The sequence below is a fragment of the Heterodontus francisci genome, chromosome 48 (genome assembly GCF_036365525.1).
Source record: "Heterodontus francisci isolate sHetFra1 chromosome 48, sHetFra1.hap1, whole genome shotgun sequence".
NCBI classification, from domain to species: Eukaryota; Metazoa; Chordata; class Chondrichthyes; order Heterodontiformes; family Heterodontidae; genus Heterodontus; species Heterodontus francisci.
The window spans coordinates 5,911,914-5,934,201 of NC_090418.1; the positions used below are offsets into that span (position 1 = coordinate 5,911,914).

At 45.4% G+C, this 22,288-nt stretch overlaps 2 protein-coding genes across 2 annotated transcripts; both read right to left on the reverse strand.

The window, feature by feature from the left end:
- Positions 1-283: 283 nt before the first annotated feature.
- On the reverse strand, positions 284-14,728 carry LOC137357547 (transmembrane 4 L6 family member 5-like). The gene is made up of 5 exons (XM_068023957.1): positions 14,400-14,728; positions 6,997-7,062; positions 2,554-2,711; positions 1,715-1,904; positions 284-599 (listed from the first exon to the last, which is right to left on the reverse strand). The coding sequence occupies exons 1-5, from the start codon at positions 14,577-14,579 to the stop codon at positions 588-590; spliced, it is 606 nt and encodes a 201-aa protein (XP_067880058.1). The 5' UTR covers positions 14,580-14,728; the 3' UTR covers positions 284-587.
- Positions 14,729-18,980: 4,252 nt separating this feature from the next.
- mblac1 (metallo-beta-lactamase domain containing 1) lies at positions 18,981-21,477 on the reverse strand. Its single transcript, XM_068023899.1, is given in 2 exon segments — positions 18,981-21,184; positions 21,187-21,477. Coding segments are annotated over 2 exon segments (654 nt in total). The 5' UTR covers positions 21,368-21,477; the 3' UTR covers positions 18,981-20,711.
- Positions 21,478-22,288: the final 811 nt, after the last annotated feature.

The window sequence follows — 22,288 nt, forward strand, 5'->3', positions numbered from 1 at the left end:
AGCATGTTTCACTAAGGATAGGCCTTTAATAAGCCTTACTGTTCAGGTTTACAGCTTGCTGTTGGATGGCTGGTCACACTGATCACAGAGAAGGCCACAGCCCTCTGCGCCAGATTATATGGGGAACCTTCCCTCAGTGAGCGATATCAGCCCCATTGCGCATTACACTGTTTGACACCTGATGTCAGAGTGCTTGATGCTAACACTGTCCTTATCCAGAATCAATTCAGCAAAGGCTAAACGTGAAAGTAAGCTACCCTGAAATAATTCCTGACCTCAGCAAAACATCACGATCTGTCCTTTATTGTCAACTGCTCCATTATTACAAGTTTGCTGAATTTTTAAATAGTTAGTACAAACTGGAATTGTGGCACATTAAAAACAAGGCAGTATTGGAAAAGAGGGAACTTGTAAGAACCCTTGGAGCGAAGGAGGTCTGGAACTGCCTGTCAGCCAGTTTGGAAATCCAGGTTTATGACAGAGATTAATTATTTTTCTTGCAAGAAATTCTGTGAGATTTAATTCAGAGACTTTTATCAGGAGACGGAACATTGCAGTACTTTTTCCACCTGGCGCATCGCCATGTGTTACACGGGGCCCTGTAAACATAAGAACAGAAGATATGTCATATCAAACCGTGTAATAAAGGTCACGATCATCTCCAATAACAAGCTGATTGGATAAATCACATGCGGGTTTAGTGTTGCCACCTCTGGTTGGGCGTCACTCTGGAGTTTTCATCACATGACTTTCCGCCTTGAGACCGCCACTGGTGCATCCTCCAAGCGCACTGCCTACCCAGGGCCAGTTGGATAAGGAGCAGACTCTTTGTTATCCAATTAGATTATTCATCACTATTAGTTATATTTTTATGACTAATAAATGAAAGTATTCAAACCTCACAACGTTTTCAATGCCCCCTAATGATATTTTCCCGGGTTTATTTGCAGCAGGACCCTAGGCCCCTCGACTCTGTTCCCCCATTCAATGAGATAATGGCTGATTTGTGACCTAACTCCATATACCCGACTTTGCCCCATATCCCTTAATACCTTTGGTTAACAAAAAGCTATCAATCTCAGATTTAAAATTAACAATTGATCCAGCATCAATTGCCCTTCGTGAGAGTTCCAAACTTCTACCACCCTTTGTGTGTAGAAGTGTTTCCTAATTTCACTCCTGAAAGGTCTGACTCTAATTTTTAGACTCTGCCCCCTAGTCCTGGACTCCCCAACCAGCAGAAATAGTTTCTCTCTAGCTACCCTATCTGTTGCCCTTAATATCCTGACAACTTCAATCAAATCACCCCTTAACCTTCTAAATTCCAGGGAATACCACCCTAGTTTGTTTAACCTCTCCTTGTAATTTAACCCGTGGCAGGTATCATTCTGGTAAATCTATGCTGCACTCCCTCCAAGTCCAAAATATCCTTCTTAACGTGTGGTGCCCAGAATGAAACATAGTAACTCAGATTTCCAGTGTCCGCAGTATTTTGCTTTTATTATAGTAACTCCAGGTGTGGTCTAACTTAAAATATTCTCCCATCAACTTCACGAGCCTAAGGATTTGGTTAAGAAGCAACGCTATTGTCTGTTGACTTGAATCAGCCAGGAATTGCGTGGTGTGTCTTGCGTGCCTTACCACACCAGGCTTTATGATATGCATTTACTCCCCTCTCAATGCTGAAACGTTGATGTCAGTATCTGGGACTCACCGCTCTCCTTTTCCTGCATGTTCCACAGATACATCCAATGAGGCCATTGATCATCTGAGCCAGGCACAGGACCAGCTCAATGCTGCTGAAAAATATCAGCAAGGCGAAGAGGACCACATTGAAGACAACCACTTTGTTAGGAGTCTTGCACCAGTCCCAGACCTCGGGATGAAAGAGGTAACCATCATCGCTGGTGAATAAACAGTACATTGAGTTAAACGTATGGAATTCTTCCTCATAGGGTTTAGTCAAAATTGAAAAGTTAAAGCAAGTAACACGATCATCAGAGGTGTACACAAAACAAGAGTAAAACATGGTATTACATCGTGCTTACAGCACAGAAACAGGCCATTCAGCCCAACTGGTCCATGCTGGTTCTGCTCCACACGAGCCTCCTCCCACCCTTCTTCATCTCACCCTATCAGCATATCCTCTTATTCCTTTCTCCCTCATGTGTTTATCCAGCTTCCCCTTAAATGCAACTATGCTATTCACCTGAAGTGACAGCAAGTTCCAGGTTCAGGTAAATAGGTAAAAGGAATATTTGTCCAATTACAATTCGGGCACTTCTGTCAAAGTGTAACAGCTTTCCTCTGCTTCAGTAAATCTTCATGGTGCACATGTGCCATTGACTCTCTCCTGACCTCCGACAGGGCAGCGTTCCCTCAATTCCTGGGAATGTCCTGTCAGCCTGCTGAAATCCCCAGAGCGGGAACTGAACCCATGACTTTGTGACCAACTCTCGCACCATGCTGAGCACAAGCAATGACTGTGAATAGAAACAAGATCAGAATTTCCCACCTGTTAAAAGAAAAGATGAATATATTTGAGAGTCTTACTTCAACTCGAGCTCTTCAAGGTTGACGCTAAAAGGTCTTGTCCAATTTCCTGTTGCATCTTGGCACGTTGGTCCATTTACCAGGCCGACTGCAGATGTAATCAGACAGTATCCTGAGCCAACAACTCCCATTGCAGCAAATAGAATGGAGAGGAACATCTGAATGGGTGTTGGGAATCAAATTTATTATAAAATTCAAACATTAACTGGCGATTTCAGTGCAAAGACTCACACATACATATTACAAATATCAATGTAAATCATTTTGTTCTCATTTTGCTTTGTGATGCATGTCTGTTCATAGAAGACATGTTTTGTTTTCAATAGGTCACATAACAATTTCCGATGTAGCTGATTGCCAGGCTGTCCAGGCCCGACTCTGTCCCAGATTTCAGGACTAGGTCCCTTTCGCATGAAGGAAATGCAGCTGCACCATCTACAGTTAATGCTCCCGGGTGATGGGCGGGGAGGGTGGACAGGGAGCTGGGATTTTAAAGTGGCACCTTGCTACTGTGATGAGGTGGGTGGTGGGGGGGGAGATGCGGGGAGGGAGGTGGCTGGGAATTTTGGAGAGCTCATCAGTTATATCCCATGAGTAAGTGACAAGACTGAAGCATTTGCGACCGTCCTCAGCCAGAAGTGCCGAGTGGATGATCCATCTCGGTCTCCTCCTGAGGTCCCCACCATCACTGATGCGAGCCTTCAGCCAATTTGATTCACTCTATGTGAGAGCAAGAAACAGCTGAACACACTGCCGACAGCAAAGGTGACAGGTCCTGAAATCATCCTGGTTGTAGGACTAAGGACCTTGCTCCAGAACTTGCCGCACCCCTAGCCAAGCTGTTCCAGAACAGCTACAACACTGGCACCTACCCGACAAAATGTGGAAAATTGCCAAGGTATGTCCTGTACACAAAAAGAAGGACAAATCCAACCCGGCCAATTACAGTCCCATCAGCCTACTCTCAATCATCAGCAAAGTGATAGAAGGTGTCATCGACAGTGCTATCAGGCGGCACGTACTCAGCAATAAACTGCTCAGCGACGCTCAGTTTGGGTTCCACCAGGGCCACTCACTTCCTGACCTCATTACAGCCTTGGTCCAAACATGGACAAAAGAGATGAACTCCAGAGCTGAGGTGAGAGTGACTGCCCTTGACATCAAGGCAGCATTTGACCAAGTATGGCATCAAGGAGACCTCGCAAAACTGAAGTCAATGGGAATCAAGGGAAAACTCTCCGCTGGTTGGAGTCATACCTAGCACAAAGGAAGATGGTTGTTTTTGTTGGAGGTCAATCATCTCAGCCCCAGGACATCACTGCAGGAGTTCCTCGGGGTAGTGTCCTAGCCCCAACCATCTTCAGCTGCTTCATCAATGTCCTTCCATCCAGCATAAGGTCAGAAGTGGGGTTGTTCACTGATGATTGCACAGTGTTCTGTTCATTTGTAATTGCTCAGATACTGAAGCAATCCGTGTCCACATGCAGCAAGACCTGGACAACGTTCAGGCTTGGGGCTGATAAGTGGCAAGTAACATTTGCGCCTGGCAATGACCATCACCAACAAGAGAGAAACCATCTCCTCTTGTTGTTCAATGGCATTACCATCGCTGAATCTTCCACTATCAACCCCGCCGTTGACAAGAAACTTAACTGGACCAGCCATATAAATACTGTGGTCTTTGCTCCGGAACTTGCCGAGCAGATCAGAGGCTAGGGATTTTGTAGTGAGTAACTCACCTCCTGTCTCCCCAAAGCCTGTCCACCATCTACAAGGCACAAGTCAGGAGTGTGATGGAATACTCTCCACTTGCCTGGATGGGTGCAGCTCCAACAACACTCAAGAAGCTCGACACCATCCAGGACAAAGCAGCCCGCTTGATTGGCACCCCATCCACAAACATTCACTCCCTCCATCGCCAGTGCACAGTGGCAGCAGTGTGTATCAGCTACAATATGCACTGCAGCAACTCGCCAAGGCTCCTTCAACAGAACCTTTCAAACCTCCAACTTTTACCACCTAGAAGGACAAGGGCAGCAGATGCATGGGAACACCCTCCAAGTTCCCCTCCAAGCCACACACCATCCTGACTTGGAACTATATCATCGTTCCTTCACTGTCACTGGGTCAAAATCCTGGAACTCCCTCCCTACCAGCACAGTGGGTGTACCTACCCCACACGGACTTCAGTGGTTCAAGAAGGCAGTTCGTCACCACCTTCTCAAGGGCAATTAGGGATGGACAATAAATCCTGGCCAGTGATGCCCACATCCCATGAACGAATAATAAAAAAATAGTTGGCTGGGTTTGATCCCCAGTTTATGCAGTCATTTGCTGTCACTCAAAGAGGCTGTAGGGCACAATAGTCAGCCTTAGCACCCTGGGTTAGGTAGGCTAGGGTGATGCTCTCCTGAATCAAATAGCCACTTATTGTCAAGGCCTCCACATGAATAAATTTCATTTGCGCAAGGAGACACCATCTTCGTAACAGGAGAGGTAAGATAATAGTTGGGTTCTCTTACATTTGGGTATAATGCAGATACTGGGGTGCAGTCAAAGGCAGTAAAACATCAGCTGATGTGGTAAACCACGAGAGCAACGTCTGAACTCACCCTCTGCAAAGGATCTTCACAGTGTCCTTCGGGCAAGTGGCCAAAATAGGGCTAATTAATAGATTGTTTCTAAACTTTTAAACATCATCTCAAAGGCCTAGCAACGATCTCTGCACCGCAAATGTTGGGGCCGAGACACACCCGATGTTGGGCTACAGGCCTGATTTAAGCAGGACAACAGTTGGGCCAACATTGGGCAGTGTAGGGTACCTCCTGGGGGCAGGGAGGGAGTCAATTGGGAGTCTGGCATTGCTGGAGATCTGGGAGCACTCTTGCACCTCCCAGCTCCACATTCAGGGAAATATTTTCAAAGGAGCACCCCTCTTTGATGGCTGGGTAAACTCTGCAGGTTAGACCGGATGCAGACTGAACTTGCTGGCTGCATTAGGAGGCAGCCTCATTTTGGTAATAGGCTTGAGGACCCCTATTTGTGTAAAGAGTCTAATGCCTGCTTCAGGTCTCTTGTTGCCACTTTTCCAGCCTTTAGCAGGTTGGTGGGTAAGGCACCTCCGGAGCAGGATGTTTGCCGCACTCCTGCCTTGGCATCTGGTCTCTGCCTGAAAAATGGGTGTGGTGTCATCCAATGTCTGGGTCCAAAGGTATCAGGTGTACTGAAATTTCAGTCACATAGCACATTAGAAAAGCATCATGCCATGCAAATCAAAAGCTAGGTAACTTTCCCGTGGCACCTTCCCAAATAAGTGCAGGAGATGTAACACTTGCCCTTTCACCTCCTCCCCTCCCACCATCCAAGGCCCCAAACACCCCTTCCAGCTGAAACACCTTGTGCTTCTTTCAATTTCGTATACTGCATTCGCTGCTCACGGGGCGGTCTCCTCTGCATTGAGGAGACCAAAAGGCAGGTTGGGTGACCGCTTTGCAGAACACCTCCATTCAGTCCGTAAGTGTGACCCCGAACTTCCGCTTGTCTGTCATTTTAGTTCTGCACCCCCCCCCCCCCCCCACTCCCACTCTGACCTCTCTGTCCTCGGCCTCCTACACTGTTCCAGTGAAGCTCAGCATAAGCTTAAGGAACAGCACCTCAACTTTCAACAAGGCACTTTACAGCTTTCTACACTCAACACTGAGTTCAACAATTTCAGGTCATAACCACCGCTCCCATTTTCTTCAGACAGCAACTGTTGCTAATGATTCTGCTGTTGCCATTTACACCTCCTTTTGTTTCTTTTCTTGTCCCGTTACCACTCCCTTTTGTCTGGCACCATCATCCCTTTTGCCATTTAATCTCTCCTGCCTTCCACCCTATCACAGACCTTCCCTTTCGTTCTTTCCCATCCTCCCCCCATCCCTGCCTCTGTACTTGCTTAACACCCGTCATATCTCTAACTTCTGACGAAAGGTCTTCGAGCTGAAACATTAACTCTGTTCCTCTCTCCACAGATGCAGCCAGACCTGCTGAGTGTTTCCAGCACTTGCTGTTCCTTAACTGATGAAATGACATGGAGTTAATCCTAAATTCTCAACTGGATTTATTAATGACTATTGTTTATTTATAACTGCAAGTTTTGGTCTGCCCCCACGAGTGGAAACATTTTCTCTATGTCTACCTTATCGAAATGCCTTCATAATCTTAAAGACCTCTATCAGGTCACCCCCTCAGCCTTCTCTTTTCTGGAGAAAAGAGCCCCAGCCTCTTCAATCTTTTCTTGACAAGTATATCCTCTCAACTTTGGTATCGTCCTTGTGAATCTTCCCCCCCCCCCCCCCCCCCCCCCACTTTCTCAGGTGCCTCTAACTTCCTTTTTATAATTATGGAGGCCAGAACCACACAGCACTCCAAAAAACAGAATGCAGAGCCAGAGGAACTCACCCCACATCTGTTTGCACAGCATCCTCTTTTCCCAGTTGCATGGATGTGTATCGCTGGAAACAAAACCTGTTGGAAGAGATAATTAAGAGAAAGCAATTAAAATGTGCAAGCATGTTTCTCAGGGAACAATGTATAAAGAATTGCAGGAAGAGGCCATTCGGCCCCATCATAACTATGCTGGCTCCCCGAAGCAGCCATTAATTTTCCCCGTAACCTTTTAATTTTGTTTTCCTTTTCAAACGTATTTCCCTTTTACTTTCTACTTCTCCATTATTTCTGCTGGGCGTTCCGTGTCCTAATAACCCTCAGTGCAAATGGAATCTCCTACCCCATCATTGTTTCTCATAGAAAATACAGCACAGAAAATGGCCATTTGACCCAACTGGTCCACCAACTGGTGATCTTAACTTTACTCCTTATTTCTGACCGACTGACCAGCTGGAATAGTTTTTCCCAATTTATCTTACCTAAATCCTTCACAATCTTGCATACTCATATCAGATCTCCATTTACCCAACCTTATCTGCTCTGGTCTCACAACTAAAGCCTCTCATCCCCAGTAACACTTCCTCTGGAGAGTGGATCTCGCCATCAAGAGTCCCTTTCTTTGCTAGCCTCTGGGTAGAAACATGTTGAACTTTGGGTCAAGGTTAGATTGGGCCCTACTTTGTCAACTGTATATTATTTGAGTGTTTAATTGTATTCAGGTGATGGGCATTAACTGGGGATTCACTTGCGCTCCTATAAATGGGAGCAGACTGAAACCGTAGTTGTGGTGTTTGTAAAGTGTGTCTCTGTAAATAAAGGCTTATAAGTCTGTAAAGATTGGCTCTAGTACTATCCTTCACCACCTGGCTATCTGGAATAGAACACACTTTGGTCCCCTGTTGCCTGCAAGTCTTCCGAACCTTATTGTTAGCACTGAAGAATGGGTGAGATTCTCCGGGTCTTCATATCCCATCATGATCTCCGTGATCACCTTCCCCTTTGCCTTGCTCCATAATCCTCTTTGTCATTTAATGTCTCCTGCCTTCCACAGACCTTCCTTATTGCCCTTTCCTCCCCTCTCACCTATCCCTGCCTCTGTGCTTGCTTAAAACCTGTTACATCTCTAACTTTTTTCAGTTCTGACGGAAGATCGTTGACCTGAAGCGTTAGCTCTGTTTCTCTCCCCACAGATTTTTCCCGACTGACTGTTTCCAGCATTTTCTGTTTTTTAATCCCAATGTGGGAAGGTTTTGAAGGGGCCGACCAATACATGGTTGCCAGGGATCAATGGTAATTTTGACCATCTCCGTTCCTCTCTTTTAACTTAGTGTCTTGAATGGTATTAATTGTCAGCAATAATCACATGATTGGGCTCAGACTTTGTAAGGAATGAGTGCAGGTTAATATTGGCCTCAAAGAGAAATAATGATATTTCTACTGATGTTAATCTTCAACTCCATTGAACTTCTTTCCTGTCCCATTATTTTATTAGGACTCATTAATATAGGAACAGACAGGAAAAAATAAGTGTTTCTTTGGGAATATGGAGGGAAAATGGAGTTGCGATAGAACATCAGCAGTCAGGTAGCTTCTATGGAGAGAGGGTTTGACAGGGTAGATGCTGAGAGGCTGTTTCCCCCTGGGCTGGAGAGTCTAGAATACGGGGTCACCATCTCAGGATAAGGAGTTAGGACTGAGATGAGGAGAAATTTCCTCACTCAGAGGGTTGTGAGTCTTTGGAATTCTCTGTCCCAGAGAGCTGTGGATGCTCAGTTGCTGAGTGTATTCAAGCGGTTGATAGATTTTTGGACACTAAGGGAAGTGATCGAGGGATATGGAGGTAGTGCAGGAAGATGGAGTTGAGATCTTACTGGATTGCGGAGCAGGCTTGAGGGGCCGAATGACCCACTCCAGCTCCCATTTTCTGTCATTTTTGCAACCTCGTCTGCGTTGGATAGCTGGGAAACCTTGCAAACCACTCTTTATACGAAATACTTTCTCGGGAAAATCCCACTGGAGTCAGTAAGAAATTGTGATAAGATAGACGCTTGTTATAACTCTTTTTATCATCCGTTTTCACCACAGGGTCAGATTTACATACCTGCTGTTTCTGCTTTCCACGACTCATTCAATTTTGTGATAAGGATGTTAATATTTAACACAGTTGAAGTACAAAAGCCTTGTTATCAAAACCAATTGCTGGACCAATTTTTTTCAGAATCTTATTCAAATTAGTGTCATGGAATCATGCAGCACAGCAAGTGGCCACTCGGCCCATCATTTCCGTGCTGGCTCTTTGAAAGAGCTATCCAATTAGTCCCACTCACCCCTGCTCTATCCGCATAACCCTGAAAGTTTTTTCCTTTTTTAAAGTATTTATCCGATTCCCTTTTGAAAGTTCCTATTGAATCTGCTTCCATCGCCCTTTCAGGCATCGCGTTCCTGATCACAACAACTTGCTGTGTTAAAAAAAAAACTCTTCATCCTCCCCTCTTGTTCTTTTGTCCATTATCTCAAAATTGTGTCTTCTGGTTACTGACCCTCCTGCCAGTGGGAAGTGTTTCTCCTTATTTACTCTGTCAAAACTGCTCGTAATTTTGAACATCTCTGTTAAATCTCCCCTTATCCTTCTCTGCCCCAAGGAGAACAACCCCAGCTTCTCCAGGAATATCGGAACAGGAGGAGCCCATGTAACCTGTTCCGCCATTCAACTAGATCATGCCTGATCTGTGACCTAACTCCATATACCTGCCTTTTCCCCATGTGCCTTAATACCTTTGATTAACAAAAATCTAGCAATCTCAGATTTAAGATTAACTATTGATCCAGCATCAATTGCCATTTGTGGAAGAGAATTCCAAACTTCTACCACCCTTTGTGTGTAGAAGTGTTTCCTAATCTCACTCCTGAATGGTCTGCCTCTAATGTTTATTCTATGTCCACTAGACCCCCCCAACCAGCGGAACTAGTTTCTCTCCATCTACCCTGTCTGTTCCTCTTAATATCTTGAAAATATCTCTAGTCCAATTGCACTACATTTCAGAAGCATAACGGTGTCTGTGAGAACTCTTTACACCGTCTCAGGTTTAACTGTGAGCAGCCCCAGTGCTAAGATTCTGTCTTTCTAAACCTGGGCTCTGTCTGGAGTGAGAGTTTTGAGGTGTTTAGTATTGGTGAAGTATTGGTGGTTACAGGTCAGTCATTGCTGGTGGGAACAATTTGAGCTGATGACATTATAGGGTAGAGGCAAAGTTTTTCCTCTGCCAATAGATTAAGTAAGTTCAATTAGAACAATGCAAAGTGCCAGTTGTTTAAGAGTAGTCATAAGTGAATTCAAAACAATTCTTGTTATTTTGGAATTTAGATTCGTTTCAGAAAATCTTCAATTGATGAATAAACTGCAATTTCCTGTTTCCCAGGATTTATTTTATTTATTTAGAGATACAGCACTGAAACAGGCCCTTCGGCCCACCAAGTCTGTGCCGACCAACAACCACCCGTTTGTACTAACCCTACAGTAATTCCATATTCCCTACCACCTACCTACACTAGGGGCAATTTACAATGGCCAATTTACCTATCAACCTGCAAGTCTTTGGCTGTGGGAGAAAACCGGAGCACCCGGCGGAAACCCACGCGGTCACAGGGAGAACTTGCAAACTCCACACAGGCAGTACCCAGAATCGAACCCGGGTCCCTGGAGCTGTGAGGCTGCGGTGCTAACCACTGCGCCACTGTGCCGCCCTCAGCAAATTTAGCCAAAGGACCAGTGAGAAACCAGGTGACGTACTTATTGTAGTTTGGGCGGCTGCCACAAAACACTGTGTACTCACTGGCTAATGGTTACTTATTGATCTGAGTGCCTGATGCATACAGTCCTGGCTCACAACATCTGGAGGCCAACGTCCAGTTCCTTTGCTCATACATTTCCTGCACTGCCTTGTTTAGAGCTGCTCAAAGTACTTGTAGCATGTGAGGATGAACAAACCTACACAGCTATGTGATAGTGAGGATGACTCGTTGTATGTCGTTCCTGTCTTTGAGCAATTGAACCTGTGTGATCGGGTACGCACGTCAATACGAAAATAATCTCTAGGCCCAACAAGCACGCAATTTTCTCATAGACCTTCTCATCGCCTCCCTCAAGCCTTCCGCTCTCCAGCAACACTTCGAGTTGACCCATTTTCTGCATGCTCGTGATGCTGTGTGTGAATGGCTATGTATGAGTGACTAAGTCGCTCTCAGACAGTTTCTTTCTCTAATTTATCCACATGTCAACATCCTGTCGTTCCCCCATAGGTGGCACATCACCTGACACATACCAATTAAATTAGACAGACATTACAATCTGTCTGTAATTCCTCAGTTCATTTGCCTAATCAATCCATTTTGAAGGCTGTTTACCGTCATCTGCAGCCTCAAATGTTTGACAAATAATCATCGGATTTTATTAAATTACAAATACCCTCCAGTAAATAATTTCTGAATGGTGTGAGTGGAGGAAGATCCACATGGGCCCAACCAAACTCTGACCATCATCACATATTAACAAGCCAGTTTTCAATCTATCCGGAAACTGCGTTTATGCTGTGACAGCCTGAAGCAAAATACAGTGGCTGTTCTTTGTGCTGTCTGTAAGTGAGCAGCGGTCGTACCCTGTATAATGATCTGGATCATTAATTAGAATTAATGATCTAATTCTAATCTTGAATTAGATCCAAGTCTAATTCATCCATAGTTTCAACAGCAACTTGCATTTATATAGCGCCTTTAATGTTGCAAAACATCCAAAGGGGCTTCACAGAAGCGGTATTCAACAAAAGTTTGACACCAAGCCACATAAGGAGATATTAGGGACAGGTGACCAATAGCTTGTTCCAAGAGATGTCTTTTAAGGAGCATCTTAAAAGAGGAGAGAGAAATGGAGAGGTTTAGGGAGGAAATTTCAGAGCTTAGGGCCCAGGCAGCTGAAGCAGTTTTGGTTTCCTTACCTAAGGAAGGGCATATTTGCCCTAGAGGGAGATGCAATGAAGGTTCATTAGACTGGTTCCTGGGATATGAAGATTGTCTTGTTGTGTAGACTAGGCCTATATTCCCTTGAGTTTAGAAGAATGAGAGGTGATCTCATTGAAAAATATAACATTCTGAACAGGCTTGACAAGGTAGATGCTGAGAAAATGTTTCCCCTGGCTGAGGAATCTGGAACACTGAGGAATCTGGAACATGGGGTCACAATCTCAGGATAAGGGGCCGATCATTTAGGACTGAGATGAGGGGAAATTTCTTCACTCAAAGGGTTGTGAATCTTTGGAACTCTCTACCCCAGAGAGGCTCTGTGGGTAGACTGTGGATGCTCAGCCATCGAATATATCCAAGACAGAGGTCGACAGACTTTTGGATACTAAGGGAATTCAGGGATGTGGGGATAGTGTGTGAAGGTGATCCTGTTGAATGGCATGGCAGGCTCGAGGGGCTGAATGGCCTCCTCCTGCTCCTATTTCTTATGTTCTTATGAAGGCACAGCTGCCAATGGTGAAGTCATGAAAATTGGGGCAAGAGGCGAGAATTGGAGGAGTACAGAGGTAGCGAGGGGTAGGGCTCGAGGAGATTTCAGAGATAGGGAGGGGTGAGGCCATGGAGGGATTTGGAAATTAAGGATGAGAGTTTTAAATTCGGGACATTGCTGGTTCAGGAGTCAATGTAGGTCAGCGAGCACAAGGTTCAATTCAAATGTCCTTCCTTTTTGGAACTTTGAAATAACATCTACAGTCCTTCATGCCTCAAGCATAGGTCTTGCGTTCACTTATCTTCACTTCGAAAATACAATTCTTTCCCACTCACTTTCCCACCTTGTTCTCCTCTGCCCTCCGCCTCTAAAGGTATTGACTCTGGGCTACCACAAGCCTCAGGTGTCCTCAAACTCGAGTTGCTAACTCTGCTTGGACAGATAACTGGAGGATTTGTTACATGTTCTTCTGCCTCTAACCACCTCACTCGAACAGCTTTTTTACACCCCCCTCACAATATTTTTATAAATGAAAGTAAACCATAGAAAAATTACGGCACAGAAAGAGGCCATTCAGCCCATCGTGTCTGCGCTGGCTGAAATATCTAGCCGCCCAATCTAATCCCACTTTTCAGCACCTGGTCCATAGCCTTGCCGGTTACAGCACTTCAGGTGCATGTCCAGGTACCTTTTAAATGAATTGAGGGTTTCTGCCTCCACCACCGATCCTGGCAGTGAATTCCAGACACCCACCAACCTCTGGGTGAAAAAGTTTTTCCTCATGTCCCCTCTAATCCTTCTACCAATCACCTTAAATCTGTGCCCCCTGGTAACTGATCTCTCCGCTAGGGGAAAACAGGTCCTTCCTGTCTACTCTATCTAGGCCCCTCATAATTTTGTACACCTCAACTAAGTCACCCCTCAGACTCCTCTATTCTAAGGAAAACAACCCCAGCCTATCCAATCTTTCTTCATAGCTGCAACTCTCGAGCCCTGGCAACATTCTTGTAAATCTCCTCTGTACTCTCTCCAAAGCAATTATGTCCTTTCTGTAATGTGGTGACCGGAACTGCACGCAATACTCCAGCTGTGGCCTAACCTGCATTTTATACAGTTCCAGCATTACATCCCTGCTTTTGAATTCTATACTTCAGCCAATAAAGGAAAGCATTCCATATGCCTTCTTCACCACTCTATCTACCTGTCCTGCCACCTTCCGGGACCTGTGGACATGCACTCCAAGGTCTCTCACTTCTTCTACCCCTCTCAATATCCTCCCGTTTATTGTGTAGTCCCTCGCTTTATTTGCCCTCCCCAAATGCATTACCTCACACTTCTCTGGATTGAATTCCATTTGCCACTTCTCCGCCCACTCAATCAAACCATTGATATCATTCTGGAGTCTACGGCTATCCTCGTCACTATCAACTACACAGACAATTTTTGTGTCATCAGCAAATTTCCCAATCATACATTTAAGTCCAAATCATTAATATATACCACAAACAGCAAGGGACCCAACACTTAGCCCTGTGGAACACCACTGGAAACAACGAAAATGATGAAAAAAATGCTTTTTTTAATGCCCCTATGAATTTTCTCCTGGATTTACTCGCAGGCGTACCCTGGGGATTGATTAATTTCTGGAGACTTGAGGAAAATCCTAGACGGTCGGCAATATTCATCTCAACCCCCTGACAGACACAGTGCAACCAAGTAATCCTTTTCACAAGCGCTTTGATGGACAACATTTCAACAAGTAACATCACGCTTTCTATCAAAGGAAATCACTTTGGATTAACAAGATGCATTTGTTCATAAATAACAATTTTAAAAGAGGATTGGTGGGGGGCGGGGAGGCGAGTGCAGTAAAGGCGCCCCCTGTACGGGGACTAAAATGAATTCTCACCAAGACACCGCCTCCAATAATCCCTCCTAGATACAGGATCTCCGGTGTTAATTGGTTGGTGTGCTGGACATACTCCACTTCAAGGTTGGGGAAGAAAAGGAAGAGGTTGGCCACAATGCAGAGTAAAGCTAAAGGGTACAAGGAGACCCCAATACAACTGGCGCATTTTCCCGTGCACATTCTCCTCCAAGGTAGCAGGGCAGCTGAAATGAGAGCACTGGGCGGAATTTGCCAGGCTTTATCGAGGCTTTCAGATAAGGCTGATGGTCACATTTCTTGTCAATAAATAGCCGGGTTTCCGATTTCTGTCACCAATGAACGTACAGAGAACCAGTTTTTTTTTTCCCCCTTATCTCTGTTGGCTTTGCTTTCCTCACATGTCTACAACGGAGGAGAAAAGATCGACAGTAAAGAGGGAAGTTTCAGAGAGCGAAGGCTGGACAATAAAGCCTTGAACTGCAAGGCACAGCAATTTATTCTCTTAGTCCAAAACGATCAACACGTCGAGGAAATAAAATGAGCTCACAGTTATAGCAAGGAAGCAGTGAACCAATTTGGGAGATCCCTACGTACTGAGTTGGTCAGGAACACCCACTCGCCTGTCACTCAGGTTAAGTCTGGAAACCTAGCTTCTGTACTCATGTTCTGTTCATGGGAAGTGATGGACCCTCAGTAAAGTCTATTAATAACCCTGCTGATGTTCTGATCGCTGATAATGGGGTGCAAAGTGTGCAACCTTTATACTGCAGCAACAGAATGCTTAAGAAAACTGGTTACTGAGGACTTGCATTAATGAGATCTGTCAACAAAGCACAGCACAAAGATGTTCAAAGAGGCAGGTTACCAAATGTTTGGGCATTTTCCCCAATTATCTCCTGTCTGGTATGCCACCCAGGTGGCCATTCTTCACGTGAGACCCTAGAATCAAGGGATAGGGAGGAGGCCATTCGGGCCATCGTGCCTCTGCCAGGTCTTTGGAAGAGCTATCCAATCAGTCCCACTCTCTCCTGCTCTTCCTTCTGCAAATTTCTGCCCTTCAAGTATTTCTCCAATTCCCCTTTTGAAAGTTACTATTGAATCTGCTTCCACCGCCCTTTCAGGCAGCGCGTTCCAGATCACAACAACTCGCTGTGTAAAAAAGTCCTCTTTACCCCCTCTGATTCTTCTGCATTCCCTATTGGATCTTTAGTGACTATCTTATATTTATGACCCCTAGTTTTGTCTCCCCGACAAGTAGAAACATCCTCTCTACGTCTACCCTGTCAAACTCCTTGATAATTTTAAAGCTCTCTATCAGCTCACCCCTCAGCCCTCTCTTTTCGAAACGAGCCCCAGCCTGTTCAGACTTTCCTGGTAAGTTATAACTGCCCAGTTCTGGTATCATCCTTATAAATCTTTTTTTGCATCTTCTCCGCTGCCTCTTCATCCTTTTTATAATAAGGGAGACCAGAATTGTACAGAGTACTCCAAGAGTGGTCTAACCAAGGTTCTAATACAACATACCTTCCCTTCTTTTCAATTATATTCCTCTAGAAATGAACCTCAGTGCTCAGGTTGCGATTTGTTTTGGCCTTGTTACCATGGGGTGCTACTTTTAGAGATTTGGATATCTGCACCCCGAGATCCCTCTGCTCCTCTATCCCAGTTAGACACTTATTTTCTAAGGTGTATCCTTCCTACCTAAAGACACCACCTTACACCTATCTATATCGAAATATATTTGCCAGTTTCACGCTCATTCTGTGTGTTTATTTGTAACGAGTGCCCATTGTTCAACAGGTGATCATGTCACACTGTGAAGTATTGAACCACTTAATCACAAGAGTTCCTGGGTTCCATCATCCAGGTCGAGATGTCTGGTTTCAGCCAGGGTGATACTTCAATAGCCTTGTGTCCCCAGGAGAGAGGAGGAAAACAGCCCGGACCCCATTCTTGCTACGTGTGGTGATCGTGTGGAGCCAAAGCTGTATTGACTATTACATTGATTGTGTCCTTTTGCATTGTCAAATAGATGAAGAGTGTTCCTTTTTAAATATATTCAAAAGGCTGATTATTACAAATGAACTACTTTTGAGCCATACTTTGGTTAAATTAATTGTAATGAGGCATTGACAGGTCAGGCAATCCAACTTAAAGCTCTGCCTTGGTCAGGAAACACATACTCAACCTAAGACAGTATTTTCCACTGGTTGCCAACCATAGACATTGCATCACTTCAGATAATCACACACGAGAGGACGCCGGGTGAACAAAATGGCAGCCCGCATGTGCGGGCCACTTGCCGGCATGCCACCCCAACCTAGCGCACAACGGCTCATTATAATATACAGGGCGACCGTTTCCGCCTCCGCCCAGTTACGTGGCGGGGACAGCCTCGGCAACGCCGTTGCCTATTTCTGCGCCGGGGCCATTTTTAAACTGCTGCCATGCCTGTGTTGACAGATCAAAGTTGACCCCGAGCCCCACTCCCCCCCCCTCCCCCAACTGCAACAAAAAAATAAAGTTTGACCCCCCACCCCCCAACTACAGCAGAAGAGCCCAGATACACTAAGTGCAGAGTTCACCCCTTTCCGCCCCCCACCACACTGACAATTCAGAGTCGGCCCCCCCTTCCCCACCTCAGTGGCGCCAGCTTTCCCTGGATGGGAAAGTGAAGGTGCGGGAATGCCACACATCACTCGGATCATCAAGAATTGCAGGTAAGATTTCTCCAGCTTCCATTTAATGTTGTGTAAAATGTCAGTGAGCTATTAATATGTTTCATAAATGTAATGATTAATATCTGATAATTATAAACGGAAACATTACAACCATTATCAAAGCTGGAATGCAAATGCATTGGATTCATCCATTCTGATAGGTTGCACATGACCTCAGTGCTAATCTTTAACAATTGTTGCTCTTCTTGACAATCCTGAACTTTATTACAAGCTTCCAATCATATATCCACGCCATCATTAAGACCGCCTATTTCCAGCTTTGTAACATCACCCCACTTACACCCCGCATCATCTCATCTGCTGCTGAAACTCTCAGTCATGCCTTTGTCATCTCTAGACTTGACTATTCCGACCCAGTCTTGGTTGGTCTTCCACATTCTACCCTCCATAAACTTGGAGCTCATCCAAAACTCTGCTGCCCATGCCTTAACTCGCACCAAGTCCCGTTCCGCTCTCACCCCTGTGCTCACAGACTGGCTGCCGGTCAAGCAACGCCTCAATTTTAAAATTCTCATCCTTGTTTTCAAAGCCCTCCCTGGCCTCGCCCCTCCCTATCTCTGTAATCTCCTCCAGCCCAACGACTCCCTGAGATCTCGAATTCTGGCCTCCTGATTTTAATCGCTCCACTGCCTGGGCAGTGATTTTAATCGTCAGCTGCCTGGGCCCCAAGTCTGGAATTCCCTCCCTAAACCTCTCTCACTCTTCACCTCTCTTTCTTCCTTTAAAACACTCCTTAAAACCTGCCTCTTTGACCAAACCTTTGACCATCTGCCCTAATATCTCATGTGGTTCAGTGTCCAATTTTGTTTTATAAAGCTCCTGTGAAGCAACTTGGGACATTTTATTACATCGAGGGAGGCTTTATAAATATAAAAGCAAAATACTGCGGATGCTGGAAATCTGAAACAAAAACAAGAAATGCTGGATTCACTCAGCAGGTCTGGCAGCATCTGTGGAAAGAGAAGCAGAGTTAACGTTTCGGGTCAGTGACCCTTCTTCGGAAGAAGGGTCACTGACCCGAAACGTTAACTCTGCTTCTCTTTCCACAGATGCTGCCAGACCTGCTGAGTGAATCCAGCATTTCTTGTTTTTGTTTATAAATATAAGTTGTTAGTAGCGGGAATTGGCCTGAGGCACTAACAACACCAGGGAATGTTCTCCCATCCTTTACTGAGATTCAGTAACACTTAACCTACTTTGTGATTTCACATCATCTACTCTTTGACTTTTGGTCCATTCCATTTGTGTAGACATTCATGTAGGTGATTAAATTCTATTAACAGAACTCTATGAGGGTGGGCAGGGGACCTTTTTGCAGACTGAGAATGCACTAAATCACAGTAAATCACATCTTTTTTAGCCACACCCTGGGGAGTGCACCTGTTACTCCACCTTTTGCAAGGCACAATCTGATTGGAGTGCGTCTGTGTAACACTGTTCAATCACTCATTAACCATCCGAGTGGCACGTACTTGGTATAAATAATACACGGTGGCCTTAGTCCAGCTTGGAGCACACAAGTTTCAGAGTTGGCGGGGCAACTCTTTTCAGACGGCACCTCCGACAGTGCAGCATTCCCTCAGTACTGCACTGGAGTGTCAACCTTGAGTTTTATGGTCAAGTCCTGGAGCGGGACTTGAACCCAGAACCTTGTGACTCAGTGCTGAGAGTGCTACCCACTGAGCCAAGGCTGGCACTGAAACCAAGTTAAATTGTCAATATATGTGGATTTGCAAGGATGCTGAATGTGTCTTAATCAGGGTACAAGAGAACACAGGAGAGAAACTGAGGAGGTATCACAACACATCACCAAAGGGAAACATGGTGCAGGTTAAAAAAAATTTTGGCGATTGAACAGAACTGAAAAGTTTAATTTTTATTCAGCTGTCACAGGCCACCAAGAGTCTCCACTGACCTTCAAGAGGAAGGAATTTCGGAACATTTTAAGAAGCCAGTTGGTGAGAAAATGAGGAAGGTTCTGCGTAAATACACAAAAGAATTTGTGGCATTGTCATAAGCAGTAACCTGTATGCTCTAAGGCTGATTACACTTTATAGTGCAAATGTACTCAGGCCAGAAGTTACTGAAATGGCAACTTGATCATTCGATTGACTGAGATTTCCACATCTACATCTATTCCCGAGGTTCTAAGTTATCAGTAGCAAAATCCTATTCCTGAAGAGACTGACTCATATCAATATAATCGTCACTCACTCCTATTTATATTTGCTGTTTGGGTCTCACCTAGATAAGTTACATATTTACTAAAGTTAACAGGATGCTGTCTGTACTTGGTACAAGCTGACAGAGGTAAATGCCATTTACTTTCATCGATCCATAATGAATGGATTTATAGAATCAACAGAAATGTACGGCACAGGAGGAGTCCATTCCGCCTTTCGTCTCTGCGCTGGCCGAAACAGAGCTATTCAGCCTAGTCCAACCTTCCATCTCTCGCTTGGTAGCTCTGCAGGTTACGGCTTTTCAAGTACATCCCAGTGGTTTTTTAAATGCACGAGGGATTCTGCCTCTACCACCCTTTCAGGCAGTGAGTTCCAGATCTCGACCACCCTCTGGGTGAAAAGAATTCTCCCCAACTCCCCTCTAATCCTTCTACCAGTTACTTTAAATCTATCCCCCCCCCCCCCCCTTGTTTATTGGCCTCTCTGCTAAAGGAAATAGGTCCTTCCTTTCCACTCTATCTAGACCCCTCATAATTGAGGTGTATTAAATTAAGTCTCTCCTCAACTTCCTCTGTTCCAAAGAAAACTCTAGCCTATCCAGTCTTTCTTCACAGCTGGAAATTTCCATTGCTGGCTTGAAACTACATAGTCCATACACACCAGTTTTTAATTCTTTCATGGGATGTGGGCGTCACTGACAGACCAGCATTGGTTGCCCATCCCTAATTGCCCTTGAACTGAAAGGCTTGCTAGGGCATTTCAGAGGGCAGTTAAGAGTCAACCACATTGCTGTGTGTCTGGAGTCACATGTAGGCCAGAACGGGTAAGGACAGCAGATTTCCTTCCCTAAAGCCTTCCACAGCTGAACAGCCAGAAGCCACTAAAAGAAAAACTTGCATTTATATAGCACCTCTCATGACCTCAGGACATCCCAAAGCTCTTTGCAGCCAATGAAGTACTTTTGAAGTGTTGTGATGTAGGAAAAACAGCAGCCAGTTTGTGCATAGCAAGATCCCACAAACAGCAATGAGATAATGATCGAGGGATAAATGTTGGCCAGGACACTGGGAAATAACACCACTCCCCCAGCTCTTCTTTGAAACAGTGACCTTGAGATCTTATACGCCTGAGGCGGCAGACAGGGCCTTGGTTTAATGTCTCACCTGAAAGATGGCACCTCTGACAGTGCGGCACTCCTTCATTACTGCACTGGGAGTGTCAGCCTAGACTCAAGTCCTGAAGTGGGACGTTGAACCCACGTCCTTCTGACTCAAGGGTGACTGAGTCACGGCTGACACTTAAAGTTAATGATGGGCACTGTTATTGTGCCAGTGTTGCAAATCGTGAGTCAGCACCTTCAGGAAAAAAGATAACACTGGAGGGGAATAAAGTCATTAGAATGGGTTGCTTCACAGAACAGGCTCATACTCCTTTATTACTCTGAAGGGTGCCCCGTGCCCAGGAATAATAATATCAGCCAGATGCATCACTTTTTCTCTGTATTTAGCCTGGAGTTCGGGGTTTTCACTCAGCAACTGCCAGCTCCCGTCATCGCCTTCTCTTTCAAACAAGTCTCCAGCCACCACCACCGTGCCTTCCTCTGTGCCCCGCACCAGGACACTCACGTCACTCCCGCAATGGCCGGGAGTGGCAAAGACTTCGACAAAATCGTCAATTTTGAACGGGAGGCCGGCGCGGAAATCGTGGCTAAGGTAGACGTCCTTCCTGCAGATGTCGTAAGACACAATGACGGTGGCCTCAGGGAACAGGTTGAGGTTTCCGACGTGATCGGAGTGCCCGTGCGTGCAGACCACAAACGAGACGTCCTCAGCCGCGAGGCCGTGCGCCTCCAAGTTCTGCAATATAACTCCCTTGTCCCAGGATTCCCGGTATCCACTAGAATAACCTGCTGCCCTTTCAGCAGGGTTATTGTCCCATCCGCTTTCGTGTTGCCATCTTTGTCTGTGTAAGCGTAGCCCTCTTTGATCACAAAGACCGAGTAAGGGTTGCCACAGACAGCATGTGAGCCGACAGGCTGTGTCCGACTTTTTAAAGCGGCATTCATGGTTAAGCAGTGGCTCTGGATTACCAGCGGCAAGAAAACCTTCAAACGCAACCCACCGGACGCCAAGTTCCCAGCTCTTATCCTGCTCGAAGACAAAAACAAAAGGCACAGAAAACCAAATAGATCTGCCGCTCTAAGCTGAACATGCTCACATTTATAATATAGTACAATTGCCTGTAAATCTGGGGCCAATATATTACTGGGAGGAACAGACTTGCAGTCAAGTCTCGGCAATACCACGCCTGTGATGTTGGCAATGGGTCGTAAACGGGCCCAGCGGATAATCCTTGCTTTCTGTCCTGCTTACACTGCAGGCTCAACAGCTCCCTATGAAAACAAAGCAAAAACTTGTATTTCTATAGCGCCTTTGCTCCATCCCAAAGCCCTTTACAGCTGATGAAGTCCTTTGCGAAGTGTTGTAGTGTAGGAATCGCAGCAGCCAAGTATGCACAGCAAGCTCCCACAAACAGCAATGCGATAATGACCAGATCAGCTGGGTTTTTTTTAGTGATGTTGGTTGAGGGATAAATATTGGCCCCAAGACACTGGGGAGAACTTCCCGTCTTCTGTCCAGAGTGGCCGTGGGATCTTTCACATGCATCTCAACTCAACAGTATTGCCAACTGAGCTTCCGGGCAGTGCTGTGGACACATGGGAGGTTCAACCAGGATATTACTTGCTTGTAAACCTCAAATGAGCAAACACAGCACTGAAGGTCACTCATGTTGAGACGCATTGATGACTTTATCATTTTCTGAATCATTTAGATTTACTGCGAAGATTAGGTTGAATACAGCACTTGCTAGAGGACTGGCCCACACAGATCTGCAAAGTCCCAGGTTTAACCAAACCCCGCTCTTTGCTGAATGAGCTGACCTCAGCTGTGTTGACATTCAGCTCCTTTGTGTCCCAATCCCGATG